The sequence below is a fragment of the Carica papaya genome, chromosome 4 (genome assembly GCF_054855325.1).
Source record: "Carica papaya isolate Zhongbai chromosome 4, ASM5485532v1, whole genome shotgun sequence".
NCBI classification, from domain to species: domain Eukaryota; kingdom Viridiplantae; phylum Streptophyta; class Magnoliopsida; order Brassicales; family Caricaceae; genus Carica; species Carica papaya.
The window spans coordinates 7,324,279-7,344,627 of NC_142312.1; the positions used below are offsets into that span (position 1 = coordinate 7,324,279).

At 34.9% G+C, this 20,349-nt stretch overlaps 1 protein-coding gene across 2 annotated transcripts in view; it reads right to left on the reverse strand.

Annotated features, from left to right (window-relative positions):
• LOC110811431 (peroxisomal acyl-coenzyme A oxidase 1) overlaps window positions 1–20,349 on the reverse strand; it is a 41,838-nt gene that overhangs the window by 9,742 nt on the left and 11,747 nt on the right. The window contains exons 1-10 of one of the 2 annotated variants that reach the window (XM_022037940.2): window positions 12,098–12,400; window positions 11,847–11,996; window positions 9,834–9,942; window positions 9,639–9,700; window positions 3,269–3,478; window positions 2,935–3,022; window positions 2,700–2,862; window positions 2,103–2,301; window positions 902–1,099; window positions 108–239 (exon numbers count right to left, since the gene is read on the reverse strand). In XM_022037940.2, coding sequence (XP_021893632.2) covers window positions 108–239; window positions 902–1,099; window positions 2,103–2,301; window positions 2,700–2,862; window positions 2,935–3,022; window positions 3,269–3,478; window positions 9,639–9,700; window positions 9,834–9,942; window positions 11,847–11,984 — 1,299 coding nt within the window. In that variant the 5' untranslated portion in view covers window positions 11,985–11,996; window positions 12,098–12,400. Of the gene's footprint in view, window positions 1–107; window positions 240–901; window positions 1,100–2,102; window positions 2,302–2,699; window positions 2,863–2,934; window positions 3,023–3,268; window positions 3,479–9,638; window positions 9,701–9,833; window positions 9,943–11,846; window positions 11,997–12,097; window positions 12,401–20,349 lie in introns of those variants that run through there. The other variant, XM_088217669.1, reaches the window with a different exon arrangement.

Genomic DNA, 20,349 nt, shown 5'->3' on the forward strand with positions numbered 1-20,349 from the left:
AAGCCCTACAAAAGGTTGATAACCGTCTCCACTGAGAAAAACAAATGACAAATAAACTGAATCCTTTTGGTTTATAGAATTAGAAAAGTGCTCCTCAATTTAATTACCTGTAAAAGCAGAACAATGTTGTCTCCTTCATATGTACAAGAAGGGACATAAACAGCAAATAATTCAGGAAGCCCGCTGCTGCACAAGTAACCATGTCCACCACATAATTTCCGGCATTCTTCAATGGCATCCTGCAAGGCTTTTCAGTCAACTAGAAGCATTTCAAATAAATGCAATCCCTTAAATTAGCTGCATATTCTTATCTCAAAAAAAAAAAAAAATCAGCCACATACTGCATATTTGCATAATGCAATCTCTAACAAAACCAAAATATGACAAAATGTCATGTAAAACTTAGGGGATAAATAACGATCACATAGCCCTCAATCAAAATAGAATAGAGAACATGGATTTGGTGGAATATTCCACATTACTGAGAAGATGAAATAAGAACTGCTCAGCCAACTGTGGGAGTATCAATATAATTGACCTAAGAAAACAAACTTTCAACCCATGCCATTATAGAGAACTGCTATGTCATTCTGATCCACCTTTAAGTATATTGGAATTGATGTAGTATAAGTCTTGCTCAATTTCTAATACGTGTTAATTGGCTATGCCATACTCTAAGAGCACCTAGTTTAGATGGTCTAACACTCTCATTGTAGAGTTAACAACTCGAATTTTAATCTTACCCCACCTTCCTCCCTCTCCCCACCCCCCACCCCCCAACCTAATCTCAAAAGAAAGCTACTGATGGGATGTGAGGGCGAACGAGTTGGAATTTCAAACGAAATCAGAAAACAACCATGTTTAGTAACTGAAACAGATAAAGTTCATTATAGTTACATACAGCTGTTACGGTAGTAGTGAGAGACTTCAATCCTGCAGTGCATGCATGAGCCTCAGGCAATGTTGTGAAATCACTGGCTTGCAATCTTTCCATCACATCCGTATATAGCCATTTCAGCCACTCACCAACAAATCTGAAAGCATATGCAGAAGCTAGCAAAGGAAAAAGTCTACTTTGCTGAGTTTTGTAATCAATCACCTAAAACAAATGCAAAAGCAGGCATTAGATACATTTTTTCAAGAACAGGCAAAAAACAACAGAAATTTTAAACAGGAAAATGATATCTATAACCCAATTATTTCAGGAGCACAACCAAAACAATACATAATGCAAATGATCTCAATTGAGGGGTTTGCATTAGCTTATCCATGCTCTTGGAAGTTCCGATGGCTCTTGGTGCTATGACCAACATGAGCTACATGCCAATTTCTAGTAGAATAGAAGGTCTATTGGAATGATTTTTTAATTAAGGGTACCTCATCTCTCTTTTCGACAGAAAAAAGGAGGACAAATAGCAAAGCCTTAATTCAAAGAGATGATGAAAGCAGGATTTCATTCTGATTATTGTACTAGGAAAATGGAATCCTTGAATGGCACCTTATGTCTCCAAAAAGCGGTCAACTTTTCACATTAAAGCTATCTACAAGTGCTCTTTTTTATCATAAACTTGTAATTTAGTGTTTTATATAGCATGGGAAAACAGTTCTTAATTGTTGGAAGCAACAATAATGTGGCTGATTAGGTGCCGGATGGCAGTGAAGTGCCTCTACTTTTCCAGGGTAAGAAAGGGTAGGGACCTGATTTATAACTACGCAAAAGAACTGACTTATAGCCATCTAGTGTGTGCATAGGCGTGTGTGTGTGTGTGTGTGTGAGAGAGAGAGAGAGAGAGAGAGAGATGTTTCAGGAGCATATCCTCAGAACTGTTCACGAAAACAACAGATGATGTAACTGATCTAGATCATCCCAACATTGTACCTTACATATATATACATTTTGAAATAAGTACCTTACATATATATTACAATAATAGAATTTTTGTATCTTGAGTAAGTTTAGTATTATGAGCCCAGCAAAATAAGATATTGTAAATAAAAGCTTGCTTCCAAAATTGTCTTAGTTGGAGATATTGATGACAACTAAACAATTTATAGTCACACGGACAAGTTAGTTATGTTATTTTATAAAGAAAAAACCCTACCTGAGTCTCAGCTCCACCATTCTGTGAACCAAATTGTCTACGAACAGCACTGTACCTCGTTGCGATACAAACAGCCCGTGATAGAGCACAAGAAGCATCAGCGACAATTTGTTGTCGAACATAAACCATAGTACCATAAACCAGCTGCCGTGGCACATCAGATTTTACATATTTTCCTTCCCTCGTGACCTGTGAAACCCTGAGACATTTGACACAAACTTCTATAGTGTCAACTAATTGATGTTGGACTTGGACTCAGACTCCTGACTTTCCAACTAATATTGGCCTTCTAAATAAACCTAGACTAAAGGAAATATGTAAAAATTCTAGTATCTACCCCTACACAACCCAACTGCTTCCTCAAGCAACCGACCTTGAGAAAATCTTATTCAAAAGCAATTCCTTACTATGATGGCCTTCCAACATGATAGGTTTTAGCATTATAACCAAATTCTATGGAGACTATAATGAAGTGAAAGACCTGATTTACAGCCATCTTATGAACAAGAAAGAGAATTATTTATTTCAAGAAGAGAGAGAGAGAGAGAGAGAGAGAGAGAGAGAGAGAGAGAATTGCAGAAGTAGGAAAGAACTAACCTCATCAACATATGATTCCTCGGTATGCGTACATGATCAAATCTTAGAAACCCATTGTCCATGGTATTATATGCGCCATTTCCAAATTTCATTCCTATATCACCAACAGTAATGCCCGGAAGAGGCGAGTGATCATCCAAGCTCCTCAGCTGCACAATGAAGCCTGGAAAAGGAATATCTTCATAATGTGGAAGACCTTTTTCTATGAACAAATTTCTAGTAGTTTGTTACTTACCATGCACCCCATGGTCCTTGCCCTCAGTTATGAGGCGCCCATAAACAACAGCATGTGTAGACACTTTTCCCAGTCCCCCAGGCCACCACTATTTAAATGGAAGAAAAGAACCTAATCAGAGGATGTTGAACCAAGGGAACAAGTAATGATGAAAAAAAAAGGCATCCATTATAAAATAGTAGACTTAGCACACTAAGGAATTACAAGAAATATTGTCCACAAAATGAAATGGAAAATTTACTTTTACATCACTTCATTGTTATAGGATATTAGTATATACCAAACTCCATTATATAAACAAAAAATCAACAAAAGGCTTACATATTTTACTCACTTTGCTAGAAGTTAGAGTAGGACTGTTAATAACAAATTCATCTGTCTCAGGATCAAAAGTTGCAGTTGTTTCAAGGCCTTGAACATTGGAACCATGACCTAGTTCAGTCTGTGCATAGCAACCAATTATTTGCATCTTTTGTGCCAATGGCAACCACTTCTGTTGCTGCTCGTCTGTGCCTTGTCCCTTGATAGCTGGTATAAACATTCCCTGCCAAGGGACTAGAGACATTAGCATGGAGAATGAAGTGTGTATTTTACTGAAATATGAGGAACCTATTTATACAAGTTTACATGAGAAATAAAAAGAAATATACTTAATTACAACAAAAGAGGTATATCACTAATATATTATTTATCCTACTTTTATACACTTTACACTTCTCTCGACACTCTTCCTCAAACTGGCAAATAATTATGTATTCCCAGCTTGCAATACTACTCCAAAATCTAGGATTACTCAATCGTTTATTCAATACATTCGCAAGTTGTAAAGCAATAGGTTTTTTTCCTTTTTTTTTTTTGAGATAAGTAAAGCAATAAGTGTACATAGAGTGCATATCAACCCACTATCCAATTTCTATTTAATGAAATGTCTGTTTACTTCAAAACAATTCGTCCAGTCATGTTATATTAGATTATGAGTGATACCCAGCTTATTTCTGTAGCAGAGTCTCATAAGCTCATCCTACTAAATTTTCAAATCTTCTAAAATCATTTTCAATCATAGGAGTTCATAGACCTCGTAAGTCATATCCGTGAACTCTGACTCTACACTAAATCAGGCTACAACATTATATTTTTTATTTCTCTAAATCACTAAATTTTCCCTGAAAAAGTACAGAATCCAGAAATAGATCTTCTATCAACTAGTGATCCCACATAGTTATTGAGAATTGGTCATAACCAAGAGAAAATAAGCAGGGAAACATGGGATCCGCAAGGCGAGCAAAAGGGGAAGAATGGACACAGTCGCAAGGAATCCAAACCTGTAAGGGTTTACATACTGTCAAGGCCCGGGTACATGATTCTAATTTAAGAAAATATATATTCGGGTTTGAAAAAAAAAGAGGAAAAATGAAAGGAGAAATAGAAGGATTTGAGAAAGATAAAGTAAGAATACCAAGAGGAATAGATAGAAAATCAAAGAGAAAATATGGATATTGCGAGAGAGAGAGAGAGAAATTTGAGGGAGATGATAATAATATATTCAAAATATTTCACTTTTTTATTAACTGTATAGATGAAAATAGATAATTTATATAAAAAGAAAAAATGCATGAACAAGTAATTAATTAGTCAATCTTCCATAGAAGCCCAAGGAGTTATAGAAGAAATCCCTAAATTCATTGAATGGAAATGAAAGAGGAAGTGGTTGGTTAACTAAAAGTTTGAGATGATTAAAGACTTCTCGGGTTTGGATTTCCAGTAGACATTTCCATTGTTCTCTTGGTGTACCTCTGCAGATCTTGTACTTTCTACTCTATTATTTTCTATTTGCACTCCGATCCTAACAATACCTTCCTCTTCAACATCAACCTTGTCCTCAAAGTTCAAATCTAGCTTTGTTTTTTTTTTAATTTTTATTTTCATATTTTTTAACTATTATATATATATTAAGCAATTTTTCGTTTAAGTAGTTTTTTTTACTTATATTTATATTTTACTTTTTTTCTTCTTTTTAATTAATATATATATTTCGAAAGCAATTTTCTACTGCTTAAACCCTTAGGAAATGAGATCTTCTCGGCATGCCCCGCACACCACCAGCGCGACTGTTGTCAAACGCTCTAGTCGGCCTGCTTCTTGTTGCCGCAATAATGTCTTCTTCTTCCACCTCTTCTTCTTTCGACTCTTCTTCTTTTCTTCCGCTTCTTCTTCTTCCTCTTCTTCTTCTGGTTCTTCTTCTTCTGCAATATCTTCATATGGGTCTTCTTCTTCTTCTTCTTCTTCTTATTCTACTTCTTCTGCAATTTCATCAAATGGGTCTAAACCGGTTTGGTTCAATGAGTCAATCCGGTTTGAACCGGCATCTATTTGTTCTGAATTAGTCTAGTTCGAGTAAGACGATTTTAGGATTTTTTGAATCAGTTCAGTTATTGAACCTGTTTTATGGTTTTCCTTAAAATCAGGTTCACCTTTTGTCTTTTCATCTTCTTCGTCGTGTAGCAACAGAAAAGGTAGAAACTCACTATGTCTTATGCACACGGCTACAGCAAGGACCGTTGGTTTCACATTCTCAGGAGAGGTAACGCCGCCGCTTAGCAACTTGATCATCATATCGAGTTTTTCCTCTATTTGATCGAAGAGCTTCGCAGTGCGATTGTTGGCAATTACCATCTCCCATTGGGATATGATACGCGGCTCTGCTACCAAGTTGTCATGACCCAGTACATGGTTCTAATTTAAGAAAGTATGTATTTGGGTTTGAAGAAAAAAGAAGAAGAGTGAGAGACGTAGAAGGATTTGAGAAAGATAGAGTAAGAATATCAAGAGGAATAGATAGAAAATCAAAAAGCAAAGATAGATATTGAGAAACAGATAGATAGAAATTTGAGAGAGATAATGATAATATATTCAAAATATTTCATTTCTTGATTGATTACATAGATGAAAATGAGTAATTTATATATATAAAAAACATATACATAAACAAGTAAATAAACAGTCAATCTTCTATAAAAGTCCAAAGAGTTGTAGAGAAAATTCCTAAATTCATTGAATGGAGATGGAAGAAGTGACTGGTTAACTATGAGTTTGAGATGATTAAAAACCCCTCGGGTTTAGATTTTCTGTAAAAATTTCTATAATTCTCTTGGTGCACCTCTACAAATCTTGTACTTTCTAGTCTATTTTTTTTTATTTGCACTCAGATCCTTACACACGCATTGCGGCAAAGATGGGTTTCGGCTTCCTGCTCATTAAAAATGAGGGCTACACGGCATGCATCTATAGAATCTTGGGAGGACACGTCCTAATCGCAAGAGGCGTATTTAACTCTCTCAAAACCCTAGTTCTTCAAACCTGCCATCTCTTCTTTTTCATTTGGTAGACCTAGGGTCCTCTGTATCTCGTCGACTTCCATAGAGGGACGATTGGCATCTATGGAAATTGTTCATGCATCTTTTTATGTATTTATGCATCTTATTGTAATTCCGAAATGGCAAGTAATTTTTCAAGTATATTTTCCTACATGCTTCACTCTCTCTCTCTCAAACATCTTGTTTCTCTTTCCGATCTAACTCCTTGTCTTTTCCTTTGATTTTCTTAGTAACCACGAGTATATGTCACAGGTTCCTAACAATAGTCTACATCAATATGCTTTGAGTAGTGACCCATTGTCTTTTTAACATAATTCCCCTCCTAGGAGGATCTTTCAAATAGTGGAAAATTCTGCAGGCAACTTGCAGATACACTTCTTTGAGTGTGTGCATGAATTGGCTCATTACATTAACTGCATATGCAATATCTGGTTTGGTATATGATAAGTATATCAATTTCCCTACTAATCTTTGGTGCATCTCCATGTCCACATTTGGATCTCAGTTTATGATCAAAATCAATTAGTATGCTAGCAGGTTTGCATTCTAGTTTGTCAGTTTTCTTCAAAAGATTCATAACATATTTTTATTATGAGATAAATATTCATAATCTTGAATATACCACTTCGAATCCTCATAAATAAATAATTTTCTCAATTCTTTAATCTCAAATTTTCTAGCTAGGTATTGCTTAAGAGATACATTTTCTATAGCCAATTTCCTTCAAAAAATCTGTAACATATTTTTGCTATGAGAGAAACATTCCTAACCTTGATTATACCACTTTGAATCCAAGGGAGTAATTAATTTTTCCAATTCTTTAATCTCGAATTTTCTAATTAGGTATTGCTTAAGAGTTATGTTTTCTTCTTTATTATTCCCTATAATAATTATATCATCGTATATACTAGGAAGGTTGTGACTCTCCTTGATTTCGAATGTTTATTGAACAGGGTATATAATCTCCTTGACTCTGTTTATAACCCGTGGATAGCATTAGTTTCACAAATCTTCCAAATCATGCTCGGGGGGATTGCTTAATCCCATTAAGTGTTTTTTTAGCTTGCGTACTTTGTTTAGACCTATTCTAGCAAACTTGGGGAAATTTTCCATGTAAATTTCTTTTTCCATGTATGAAGGCGTTCTTTAGATCAAGCTACTGTAATTGTCAATTGAAATTAGCAGCTAACAATAGTAGGTAAATACCATATTTATCTCTAGAAAAGGTATAAATGTTTCATGATAATCAATCCCGTAGGTCTAAGTATTACCCTTTGGCCACTAATCTTGCCTTATACATCTCTATGGTTCCATCGGGCTTGTATTTGATAGTAACTACTCACTTGCACCCAAATGGCCTATTCTCCTTAGGTAAATCTACAACCTCTTATGTCCAATTCTTTTCAAGTGTCTGCATTTTGATATCTATAGCATCTTTGGTTCCTTATAGTTTAAAGTCTCATGTAATGTTTTAGGGACAAATATTGCATTTAGACTCATGAGAAAATTCTTATGAAATGATGAGCATTTTTCAAAAGAGAGAAAATTTAAAATTGGATTGAGATGATGCTTAGTGCATTTTCTTGTCTCTAATCTAAGTGCAACAAGCATATCAATATCAAAAGGAATGTGATTCTCATCGCTTACCTTATTTCTAGTGCCTAGCTTGGACACTTGGAACTTCCTTCAGATTAGGGCCCAAGTTTTTCCTCCTCGAGTACAACTAGGTAAAGTGTTGGTCTTGTATGAATTGAGATTCGTGCTCATTTTGCAGGCTCTATTTTTCTGGTGAAATGATTGTTTTAGAGGGTGTCGTGTTTAAAAGTAAGGGGGCACTGTCAAAGAACAAGTCCTCTTTAGCTTCCAATATAGTCTCCCTCTAATTATAAAGGTGATGAAAGGAGTCGGTCTCAACAAAAATTACATCAGTATATGCATAAAACTTGCTAGTAGCTAAATGATAACATTTGTATCCTTTCTATGTAAGCAAGTATCCCACAAAGACACACTTGATGGCTATGGGTCAAGTTTTCCTCTTTAAAACTTGTTTATATGAACATAGAAACGCACCCCAAGATACAAGGAATGAGATTATTGGTAACTCGGACTTTAGGAAAAAATGTAGCTAAAACTTCCCTAGGACTGCGAAAGTCTAGTACTCTCGATGGTGACTGACTGATAAGGTAAATAACAGTTAACATAGTTTTCCCTTAGTAGTGTTTGGCATGCACACGGGTTTGAAATAAGAAGGCACATGTAGTGGTAAGCAGGTGTCTATTTTTCCTTTCTGCTACCCTATTTTGTGGTGGAGACCACTGCTGGACAGCTCCTTGCCTGGCCGGACAGAACCGTGCAGGAAAGACGCTGACCATGAACAGTAGCTAGGCAAAAAACCTGTGCAGGGTTAGAGCTGGTGGCTGGAACAACAATGCATAGGCTCGATTTCGACTGTCTCTGGGCTGATTCTAGCTGGATGGTGGCTGCACACAGAATGGCCGAACGTCGTACACAAGGGAAGGGAACAGTGGCTGGGGTCTGGCTGGACAGGACCTAGATGCGTTGCTCGAGGAGTCTGGACGCATGGCTAACTTGCATCTGGCAGCTGGAACCAATAATAAAGGTCAGTTTTTGTGGTTGGTTGTCAATCTGTGATGACCAGCTATTTTGGCAATAGAGAAAGGCGGCAATGAAGGCTGTACTCCTATGATTTTCTTATTTCAGCAACGAAAGCCAAATAGATTTTGTAAAGGAGTAGGATTTTTTAATCTAAGACTCCAATACCATATGGAGAATGAAGTGTGTATTTTATTGAATATGAAGGACCTATTTATATAGGTTTACATGAGAGAGAAAAGTTAACATATTTAATTACAATAAGAAGGGTATATTACTAGTTAACTTTTACCCTATTTTTGTACACTTTACCCTTCTCCCAACAATTAGTAGCAAAGACAAATAAGACAAGTTGCATTTAAAGAAGTTTGGGACTAAGACATCAATGCTAAAGAAAGCATAACGCCATCAAAGATGATATACGTTCTTTCTGCAGGTACACCTACATTCCTTGTATGATATGACTAGTTTTTTTTTTTTGAAATAAAAATATATAAGTGTATTGATTGGCGCAATCCATATACAAGAGACTTAAAATCAATAAGCATATCTACAATGAAACTAAAATCAACCAAGTTATCAAGGTTACATTCTAAAACAATAGAACCAAAATAGTAAAACCATCTATCCTTAATATCCTAGTATGATATGACTAGTGTAAAGGTTATTTAAAAAAAAAACAAAAAAAAAATATATGACTACTGTAAAGGAATTTACCCAGTGAAGATCCGTATAAGCAGGTTCATCCACATAAAACCTTAATCGAGATGCCTCTTCCTCTGTAAAAATAACAATTTGAAAGTTTATTTATGTAGAAAACAAGAAGAAAAGAAAATTCCTTGAGAACAAAAGGAAACTGTGATAAGACTAAAAAAGTGAAAATGATGTGAGAGAACCAAGTTGAAGACCTACCAGTAAGACGCAGCTCAATTATCCGCTTCCATGCATGAGCAGCTTTTCTCAGAGTGTTCTTAAATAACTCCTTCCTAGGTAGCCTAGTTCTATCATCCTTTCGGAATGCCTAAACGCAGTAAGATATAGTTAACGCATGAATTAGGACAAAAAGTGTCAATGCAGGAAACAAAAGTTTATGAAATCTCAGAACCCCAGTGCCTATTTGGTGGGCTTCTATTTCTGCTTTTGCTGCTAAAAAGCAGAAACCTAATCAAACACTGAAGAACATAAGTGATTTTAAGTAAATTAAGAATCTGTTTCTGACTTTTGATAGCTGGGAATAGATGCTTTTGAAAAAATTACTTGTGCTATATGAGTTGAATGATACTTTAATAAGTACAATTATTAACTTTGTATTTCATTAATTTATTAATTTAGTATTTATAAAATAAATATAATATATTAATTTATTATAATAATTTTACATTAAATTATTTAAATAATTTTTATTAAAAGTAAATAAAATTAATTTAGAAGTATTATTTCCATTAAATAAAATAAGTAAATAATTAAATTAAAATAACTTAAATTATTAAAATAATTTTTTAATAACAATTAAATATAATTTAAATAATTATAATAATTAATTCTTTATTCATATGTAATTGTTATTAAAAATTATATTAAAAAATTATTTAAGATATAATACTATTTTATATTAAAAGTAACTTTTATAGCAAATTACTACATTACTACCTACCAATTTAGTGAAAGTCATTCTCAAAAGTACTTTACCAGCGGAGGCACAAACACTAACCCATCAAACAAACCTAGAACCAAAAGAACCCTAACACCCTGTTTAGATTGTGATGAATAATAGAATTTTAATATATGGTATTTCACGGGTGTGAAAAAATCATATTTATTTCAACTTTCAACGGTAGCAAATAGTATTTTACTGGTAAATTTAGAATAAATTTTAAAATCAGATAATCGGTGGTATGTGACCGGCAGGTTACTTTTTTTCTCTTTATACCCCCATATAATATACTTAATTATATATTTATCCTCATAAATTATTATTTATTTTATTAAATATAATTTTATTATGTGTAATAATTATTTATTTAAATATAAATAAAATAATATTAATAAATAATTTTTTTTTTATTACATACTTCTTATATAACATTTACTATTACATATAATAAGTATGGGTAAATTAGTAATTTGACTGAAAATACAATCATACTATCCTATCATGCAAACAAAGATATATCATTAACATACATTAATATGAAATCATCCAAACATAAAAAAATTTTGACATTATCATTCTGTATCAATGTCATCCAATCACAGTCATTAACCTACATTAATTAACCATCACTAAAATTTATCCAAACATGATGTAAATATCATTAAATATCATGACAGAAAGCAAATGATCCTCAGATCAGTTTTGTTAAAAATTTTGAGTTGTCTTACAACTAAAGCAAAAGATATAATAATATCATGAAGAAATCATAACATGAAATGCTACACCTGGGAACACAGCCTGGCAAACCAAAACAAAATAAAAAGCAAAGAGAAGTAATTTTCTCATCACTAGCGAAAATTTTCTAGGAAGCCAGACAAAGCCAAACGGAAACTGAGATTAAAGTTCGTGTTAAAAATTTTGAGTTGTCTTACAACTAAAGCAAAAGATATAATAATATCATGAAGAAATCATAACATGAAATGCTACACCTGGGAACACAGCCTGGCAAACCAAAACACAATAAAAAGCGAAGAGAAGTAATTTTCTCATCACTAACGAAAATTTTCTAGGAAGCCAAACAAAGCCGAACGGAAACTGAGATTAAAGTTCGTGTTTAGTCATGAAAATATCCGGGATTAAATGTTCTCGGACAGGGAAGAAAAGAGCAAATTTTCCCGTACCAAACAGAAACTGAGAACAAACAAATTACCTACAACTAGTAGACGAGAGCGAGAAATTTTATAAAGGAAAGGAGGAGGGAGAAAATTCACCGGATCGCTAGCTACAAGACGAGAAATTCGGTCGGAAATTTCTAAGGCATGGCGCGAACCGGCCCAGACGATCTTCATGTCGTCCACCGAGAACTCCGCTTTGTTCCTCTCATCAGCCAAGTAATCTACCCCCTCCATTTTTTCAAAAACCTGTCCAATTCCACAGAAGACTCAACCTAATTACAAAAAGAACCACAGAAACCAAAAAGTTGCAGAAAAGAAGCAGATCCGCAGCCCTCCAAACAACAAACCTTGACAAAATTGTGCAAGAGATATACAAACAGAGCAACGCAATTTAGGGGATGTGGTTGTGAATGCTCCAGAGAAGGGATGAGAAAATGAGCGAGAGAGAGAGAGAGAGAGGGTTCTTAAATCCGAACTAGGATAAGCTCGCAACCATTGATTTTCGCGATAATGAACTTGGAGTAGGTGTGATAATTAATTCCAACCCTTAGGGCAATGATTGACAGTGAATCTGTTAGCAGCCTTCACCTTCCTGTTCTTCTGATATATTTTCTTCTCCCCTTTTTCCTGTGCTAAATCACATTGTTGAAAATATTTTCATGTAAAAAATAGCATCCTACAAGGACCTACACGCGTCAAAAGTCTAACATATTTGCACGTGAAAGAGAGGCCCTTTTTTTGATTAAAAATAATAAATTTAAGTTGATTATTTTTTTAATTATTGTAATTTAATATAAAATTCAACACAAAAATTCTTTTATCATTTAGAATTTAATTTTAATTTTAGTGCACATTTTAATATTAAGGAGTAAATATAAACTTATTATTATTTAACAAAAAATATATAAACTTCATTTAATTGATTTTTAATTAAAAATATATTTATCCTTTTAAATATTAAAATCTTATTTTATTTCCATTAAAATTTTATTTATTTATAAATTAAACTCTCTGTAATATTATTATTATTATTATTATTTTCTATTATTCTGAAGTTAACGTCATGGCACACGTTACAAAGCAGCTGTGGATATTTTTAGCTTGCCAGCGTTCTTCTCTTTTCTTTCTCATTTATTTTAATTTTTAAATAAATATTTTTATTTTTATTTAAATTTTATATTTAATTGTATATAATTTGTACCAAGTAGAATAGTGAACTTCATCATATTTCAAACGCTATAATATTTTTATAAAAATGCACTATGAATACAAATAAATTCTGGTATCCTATAAAAAAAAATCAAATCACATTGTTCTGGAATTTATATTAAAAAAAAATTATAGATTAACTCAATTATCACAAGAACATCTCTCGTAAGTTTTTGTTGTTTCATCTTCTGCGGATGTGTTATATTTACACAATCTCGCATTCGTAGATTCACAGTTCAAGAAATGACAAGAACTAATTTTTTGCAGTATGCAATTTTTTCCAGATCAACAGTAAAATAAAGGTTATTCTTTTTCAGTACATTCTAAATAAGTTTTGATTCTATCTCCAGCCACCATTGTTTACCACTAATCTTTAGTCAAATGGAAGAAGGAAGTTCTTGGCTCTACAAATGCCAAGGTGTGTAATGAAAAAGAGGCTATGAACAGGAGAGAAAATTTCCAAGAAAATTTTAAAGTAATCCCATTAAAAAGAGGGGGAAAAAAAATTGTTTCAGTAAATATTCCTTGTAATTGAAGAAAGACAAAACCAAGTATTCAAATAAACTTTCTTCATCTTCAACATAAGATCTCTCTTCAAATCCGAATCTCAAACACAATCTTCCTTCTCTACTATCCATGCATCACTGTTAGCGATTTCATCAAACTCTCATATGTTATCTTCATTCTACTCTTTCTTCTCCACCTCTCTCATTGTCTATTCCCTATAACTAGATCTACAAGTTCTCCCTTATCTCAATTCATTCCTCATTTTTCCATTTCTCTTAATTACCAGATCCACGAGCTCTACTCACAGTTGCACCTCTTTTTTTCCCCTTTCTCAACCTAACAAAACCGCAAATCATGACCAAGCCGCTAGTTTCTATAACAGCCCAAAATTTAATTGAATGGTAATATTGAATTAATAAAGTATTAACAGAAATAACTAAGAATTCAAGATTTATATTTCTTACGCAGTTTAATCAAAATGCCCAACAAAACTATAGGAATGTCTTTTGAAGGAAATTAAATTAACAAAAAGAAAAATGTCGCTAGAAACCTAAAAGATCGACCTCCGCATCACAACTGGTAGAAAACGATAGACAACCTTTAATCGCTAACTTTCTTATTATTTAGGATCCAAATTTTAGTTGTCTTGATATGAAATTATTAAATAAAAGGAATAAACTACACTAACACAGTAAAAATATCAATATTTTACAAAGGATATGAAAAATCAAATGTTAGTAAAAATCACAAAATAACCAATGAAACTATTTCCTTTTTAGATAAATTCATTTAATTTTAAAAATATTAGTTTCATACTCTAAGTTCTCAAATACAACTTGTGAAGACAAGAATCGAGATAGCAAATCATTAGATATTCTAAAAAACAACAATAATCAAACTTTGAATTAAACCCATAAACGAGAAGACAATTAAACTTATGAATTAAAGTGCATGCAGTAAGCAAACAATAATAGCCTATGTAATACCCGGGCTCGAAATTTGACCCTGAATTAATTTTAACATTAAAAAAATATATAAAAATCTATTTTTGAAATTAATAAATTTTAATTTAATGTAGAATTATGAAAAAAAAATAGATTGATGATGAAATTAAAAATAATTTTAAGAAAAATTAGTAAAAATTTGGGTTTGGATGGTATTTTTAAAAGAAAAATCGAAAACTATGAGTCAAAACGTAATTAAAAAAAATTGTCCCACGTAAGACTGTCCAGTCAGCAGTCTCGACGAACCGGTGAGCGCTGCGTGACAAGGCATGCTGACTTGGTGCCATGCAGGAGGCCATGTTGGCGATCCGCGTGCCCCGCGATCAGATGACCCGAAAGCGTTCCCGCGCTCGTGAATGGTCCGAATCTGTTCCCTCCTCAGGCGCGATTGGACAGTCGCGATTAAACGCGATGAACGGTCCAGATTCGTTCCCTCTTTAAACGCAATCGGACGGTCGCGATCAAATAGTGATGAACGGTCAAAATTTATCAGATCCCTTAACGTGTTTTCTCGCATAAATGGGTATAAAACCAGTCGAAACATCAAAACTAAGCAAAAATGGCCAGGCGAAGGTAAACCGCTGTAAAAAATGGCGGTACCATTGCTGGAACATGGCGATGCCGCCGTGTCAGAATTCCAAAATTGGCCGTAAAAGATCTTTAACACTGATTGTGAATTTTTTGGATTATTGTTATGTACGTAAAACGTATTTTAATCTCCACATAAAAATTCAGGAAACCCGGAGACCGCCAGTAGGCGTAATATAAAGTTCAGTATTTCGGACACTGATTCGGGTAAGAACCATTCACTTTATTTTCTGTTATAGAATCGAAACTTAATAATTAATAATATGATATTTTGTAAAATTTAGAAAACTTTCAGAATAATTATAGATTATTAATGGAGCCGAAACCGATTAGTTATTTACTTGTCATATTTAACTGATTGTTGAATTTACAGCTTTAAATACATGATGATATACTGTAATTGTTAAATGATTCAGTTGTGCTTTCTTGATTTATATATTGTTTATCTTGCGTAATTTACGATTGATTTGTGAAATTGGTGATTAATATGTAAACAGAAAATTATTTGGTCATAAGAATTAAAGAATGGTAGTCTTACTGTATATCCTGAGAGATAAGACATTCAAATCAAAAGCACCAAGACCCAGATCCCAATCAACAAGAGGGTTGTGAATAGTTCACCACCTGAACTTCCTTCAAAAGCTAGTGAAAGTTGTCTTAAAATGCTCAGTATATTGTCTTTTATTTGTTTATTTGATTTTTATTTGTTCTTTTAGAATGGACATTCTTGTAACTCTATTAGGCATTCTAAATTATCATGTAAAGAATGTAAACTCTAAACTCTATTATTTCGCTTCCGCGTTTAATTTATGATTTAATTTTCTTTTAAGTTCTGGGTCTTTATAGTTACTATCAGAGCCGCGTTTCTTGTAACTATTATTTATACAAAGACTTAAAAATACTAAATACGAACTATTGTCCAACATTTTCTTGTGAAAAATAAGTATAAAGACACAAGGAGATGAGGTACCTTACTGAACAGGGTAGCCCGAGACGGGTCACTTCGAGAGGATGTCGATCAGCTTTTCAAAATTTTAGAGAGACTTATCTATGCCTAGTAGACCAGGTAAGAGAGGAGGGAACTGTCTGACCCTCCACTACTTCCACACTATGAGTCATCCCTACAACGAGAGGACCTAACGCCACCTCAATGCAACTCTACTCCTCCGTTGTATCATCCGACACCATCACAATACAATTCGGAGCCCCCAACCGTATCATCCAGCACCGTTACAGAGTCACCCGGTCCCTCCCCAGCAACATCTGGCCTCTCTTCCACAGGATTCAGTTTCACCCATGATGGACCTGATGGAGATTGACACGGGGGACCCTGATGCACTTCCAAAAATGAATTGATTAGCGGCGTATGAGGAGCCCCCAACCGTATCATCCAGCACCGTTACAGAGCCACCCGGTCCCTCCTCAGCAACATCTGGCCTCTCTTCCATAGGATTTGGTTTCACCCATGATGGACCTGATGGAGATTGACACAGGGGACCCTGATGCACTTCCAAGAATGAATTGATTAGCGACGCATACGCCACCGTTGATTGTTTCCACGAGAAAAATTGTATTTAAAACTTCCTAACGAAAAGTCATTTACAAATTAATAAAAGTTTTGAATATTATTCCCTCATAGCAATTTCCTTATTACATAGCGCTTTAACTCGATTGTTTTCTCTACACTTGACAAACTTAAGAAAGAAATTTGTATTCAAGAGATCCCGGTAGTTCGAAACTTCCTGAATGTGTTTCGTGATAAACTTTTCAGACTACCAGTGGACACAGAAGTTGAGTTCACCATAGACCTTCAGCCTGACACGCTACCTATCTTAGTTTTTCCTTACTGCATGAGTCATGTTGAGATGGAAGAGTTAAGGAAATAGATTAAGAAATTACAAGACAATGGGTTCATTCAACACAATGTTTCTCTTTGGGATGCTGGAGTCACACTTGTAAGGAATGGGGAAGGGACGTTAACATTATGTATTAACTACATAGGACTAAACAGGGTCACGATCGAGAATAAGTACCCAATCCCCAGGATCGATGACCTTTTTAATCAGTTACAGAGTATCTAGGTCTTCTCCAAAATAGATTTGTGTTCAACTTACCATCACGTAAAGATCAAGACAAAAGACATTCTCAAAACAGTTTTCCGAACCAGATACGGACACTATGAGTTCCTAAACATGCTATTCGGACTAACCAACGCACAACCATCTTTATGGATTTGATGAACAGGATTTTTAGATAATTTATGGATCAGTTTATCATTATATTTATCAATGATATTCTGATATATTCAAAAAGCAGAGAGGAACACGTTCACTATCTGACTAAGGTTTGCAGGTTCTTAGAGAAAAGAAGTTGTATGCAAAGTTGAGTATGTGTGGGTTCTGACTCGAATAGACTACCTTCTTAGGGCATATCATATTAAGAGATGGAGTGTCAGTGAACCTCAAAAAAATTGATGTAGTGCTCGGTTGGGAGAAATTGACCTCACTCAAGGAGATCCGTAACTTTTTAGACATGGCAGGTTATTACCGCATGTTTGTGAAAAGATTTTCTACCCTAGTTGCTCCTTTGACCCGGCTCTCAAAGAAGAACGTCAAGTTTGAATGAAATGAAACCTGTGAAAGGAGCTTTTCAGAACTAAAGAAGCTGTTGACTACTGCACCTGTGTTGGTCTTACCGAGTGGAATATGTGAATACACAGTCTATAGTGATGCCTCTTATCTAGGGCTGGGCTGTGTTCTGATGCAACATGGGAATGTCATAACCTATGGGTCCAAGCAGTTGAAGAGTCATGAAAAAAACTATCCAACCCACGACTTAGAACTTGTCGCGATTATCCACGTTTTGAAGACTTGGCGCCATTACTTGTATTGAGAAACTTTTCAAATTTATACCAACCATAAGAGATTGAAACACATATTCATTCAAAAGGATTTTATCATGCGTCAGAGACGATGGATAGAACTCCTCAAGAACTACAATTGCAACATTTTGTATCACTGGGGCAAGAGTAATGTGGTAGCCGACGCACTCAGCAGAAAAGTGCAAGTATATTAGCTCGCCTAATGGTTTCAGAATGAAGGGTAATAGGGACCGCACAACAGGTAAGACTTCAGGTCTTGAAGAGAGTTACATATTTAGCCCACGTGACTGCTCAACCTGAGTTGATTCAGAGAATAAAGGAAGCCCAATCTGTCGATTCCACCCTAGCAACCCTTAGGAAAGATGCAAAACAAAGAGTAAATTCAGAATTTCGAGTCTCTGCCGATGAGTTGCTCATATTTCAGGACAGAATGCGTGTTCCATGTGACAGTGAGTTAAAAAAGGATATCATGACAGAGGTTCATAGCTCAAATTTGTCATGCATTCCAAAAGCAGTAAGATGTATCAAAGTATGCGACCCCAATTTTGGTGGAATAAGATGAAAAGAGAGGTGGCCGACTTTGTTTCAAGTGGCTAATATGTCAACAAGTCAAGATAGAGCATCAACGTCCACACGCTACTTCAGCCATTACCAATTCCGGAGTAGAAGTGAGAACACATCACACTGAATTTCGTGACATGATTGCCTAGGATATGCTTGGGACATGATGTCATTTGAGTAATTATTGACTGACTCACGAAGTCTTCTCACTTCTTGACCATCACGATGATTGACCCATTGGACAAGCTATCAAGAATGTATATCTGAAATATAGTCAGGTTACATAGAGTGCCAGTGACAGTAGTATCCGACAGGGACCCCAGGTTCACTTCTCAGTTCTGGTCTAATTTTAAGTAAGTCATGGGAACGAAATTGTTTTTTAGTACTGCATTCTACCATCAGACCGATGGACAATCAGAAAAAATGATCTGCACATTAGAAGATATGCTACAAGCTTGTGTTCTTGATTTCAAGGGCCATTGGGATGATCATTTACCCTTAATAAAATTCGCTTATAATAACAGCTACCAAACAAGTATTAGCATGGCTCCGTACGAGGCGTTATATGGTCGTTCATGCAGATCGTTGATCTATTGGAAAGAAGTGAGTGATAAAAAATTGTTCGGCCCAGATCTTGTGGAGAAGACTACAACTAAAATAGTTCATATCAGAAAGAACATCTAGACGACTCAGAGCAGGTAGAAAAGTTATGCAGACACCCGAATGAGGAATTTGGAATTCAAGAAAGGTGATTGAGTGTTCCTTAAGGTCATTCCTTTCAAGGTAGTCTTACTGGATATCCTACAGATGGTGGACGAACCGAGTACATAGGGAACTCTACCGTGAACATTACTTCATACCAAACGGGGTATTGAGGGATAGTATTTTTTACGCTCATATCGAACGGGATATGGGGACGGCTGGTTAGTTGACAATATTGAATATTAGTTCACACGTAATGGGACATCTCTATGGACCCACATGAATACTAATAGACAAATAAAAAGAAAAAGTTGTTATTCTTACTCACTGAAATATGACATTGGAATGTTATTTGAATTATTATTTCTATACGTCGACTTTAAAAATCTCGCAACGGTAAATTTATGCAATAAATAGTTTTCTTTATAATAAATGAATTTACTTAAATTAAGAGATTCATTGGTTGTTTTTATGATTTTTACCAAACTTCAATTTCTGTATCGATAAGTAGTGTGATATTCTTACTAAGTTAGTGTAGCTCAGCTTTTCATTAATTATTTCACATCAAGAGAACCAAGACCCAGATCCCTATCAACAAGAGGATTGTGAATAGTTCACCACCAAGACTTCCTTCAAAAGCTAGTGAAGGATTTAAAATTATGTATTGATTACAAGGGACTGAACAGGGTCATGATCGAGAATAAGTACCTTATCCCCAAGATCGATGACCTTTTTGATCAGTTGCAGAGTGCTTAGGTCTTCTCCAAAATAGACTTTGTGTTCGGCTTACCATCACGTAAAAATCAAGGCAAAAGACATTTTCAAAACAATTTTCCGAATCCGATACGGACACTATGAGTTCCTGAACATGCCACTCGGATGGTCAATATCAAACGCGATGAACGACCTAAATTAACGCGAGATGGATATAAATATTTCGCATCACACCGAATTCAAACCCTAGCCACCAGCCTCTCACCGAAGAAGAAGAATCAATCACCGGAGAAGAATCAATCGTTGGAGAAGAGAGCCGACCGCCACCTGTCGTCGTGCCGGAGCCACCTCCGACAGCCAAAAGAGGTAAAAATTCTCTTATCCGCTCGGAATTTGATTCTGAAAACCCTTATAGCCAAATCGGAGTAAAAAG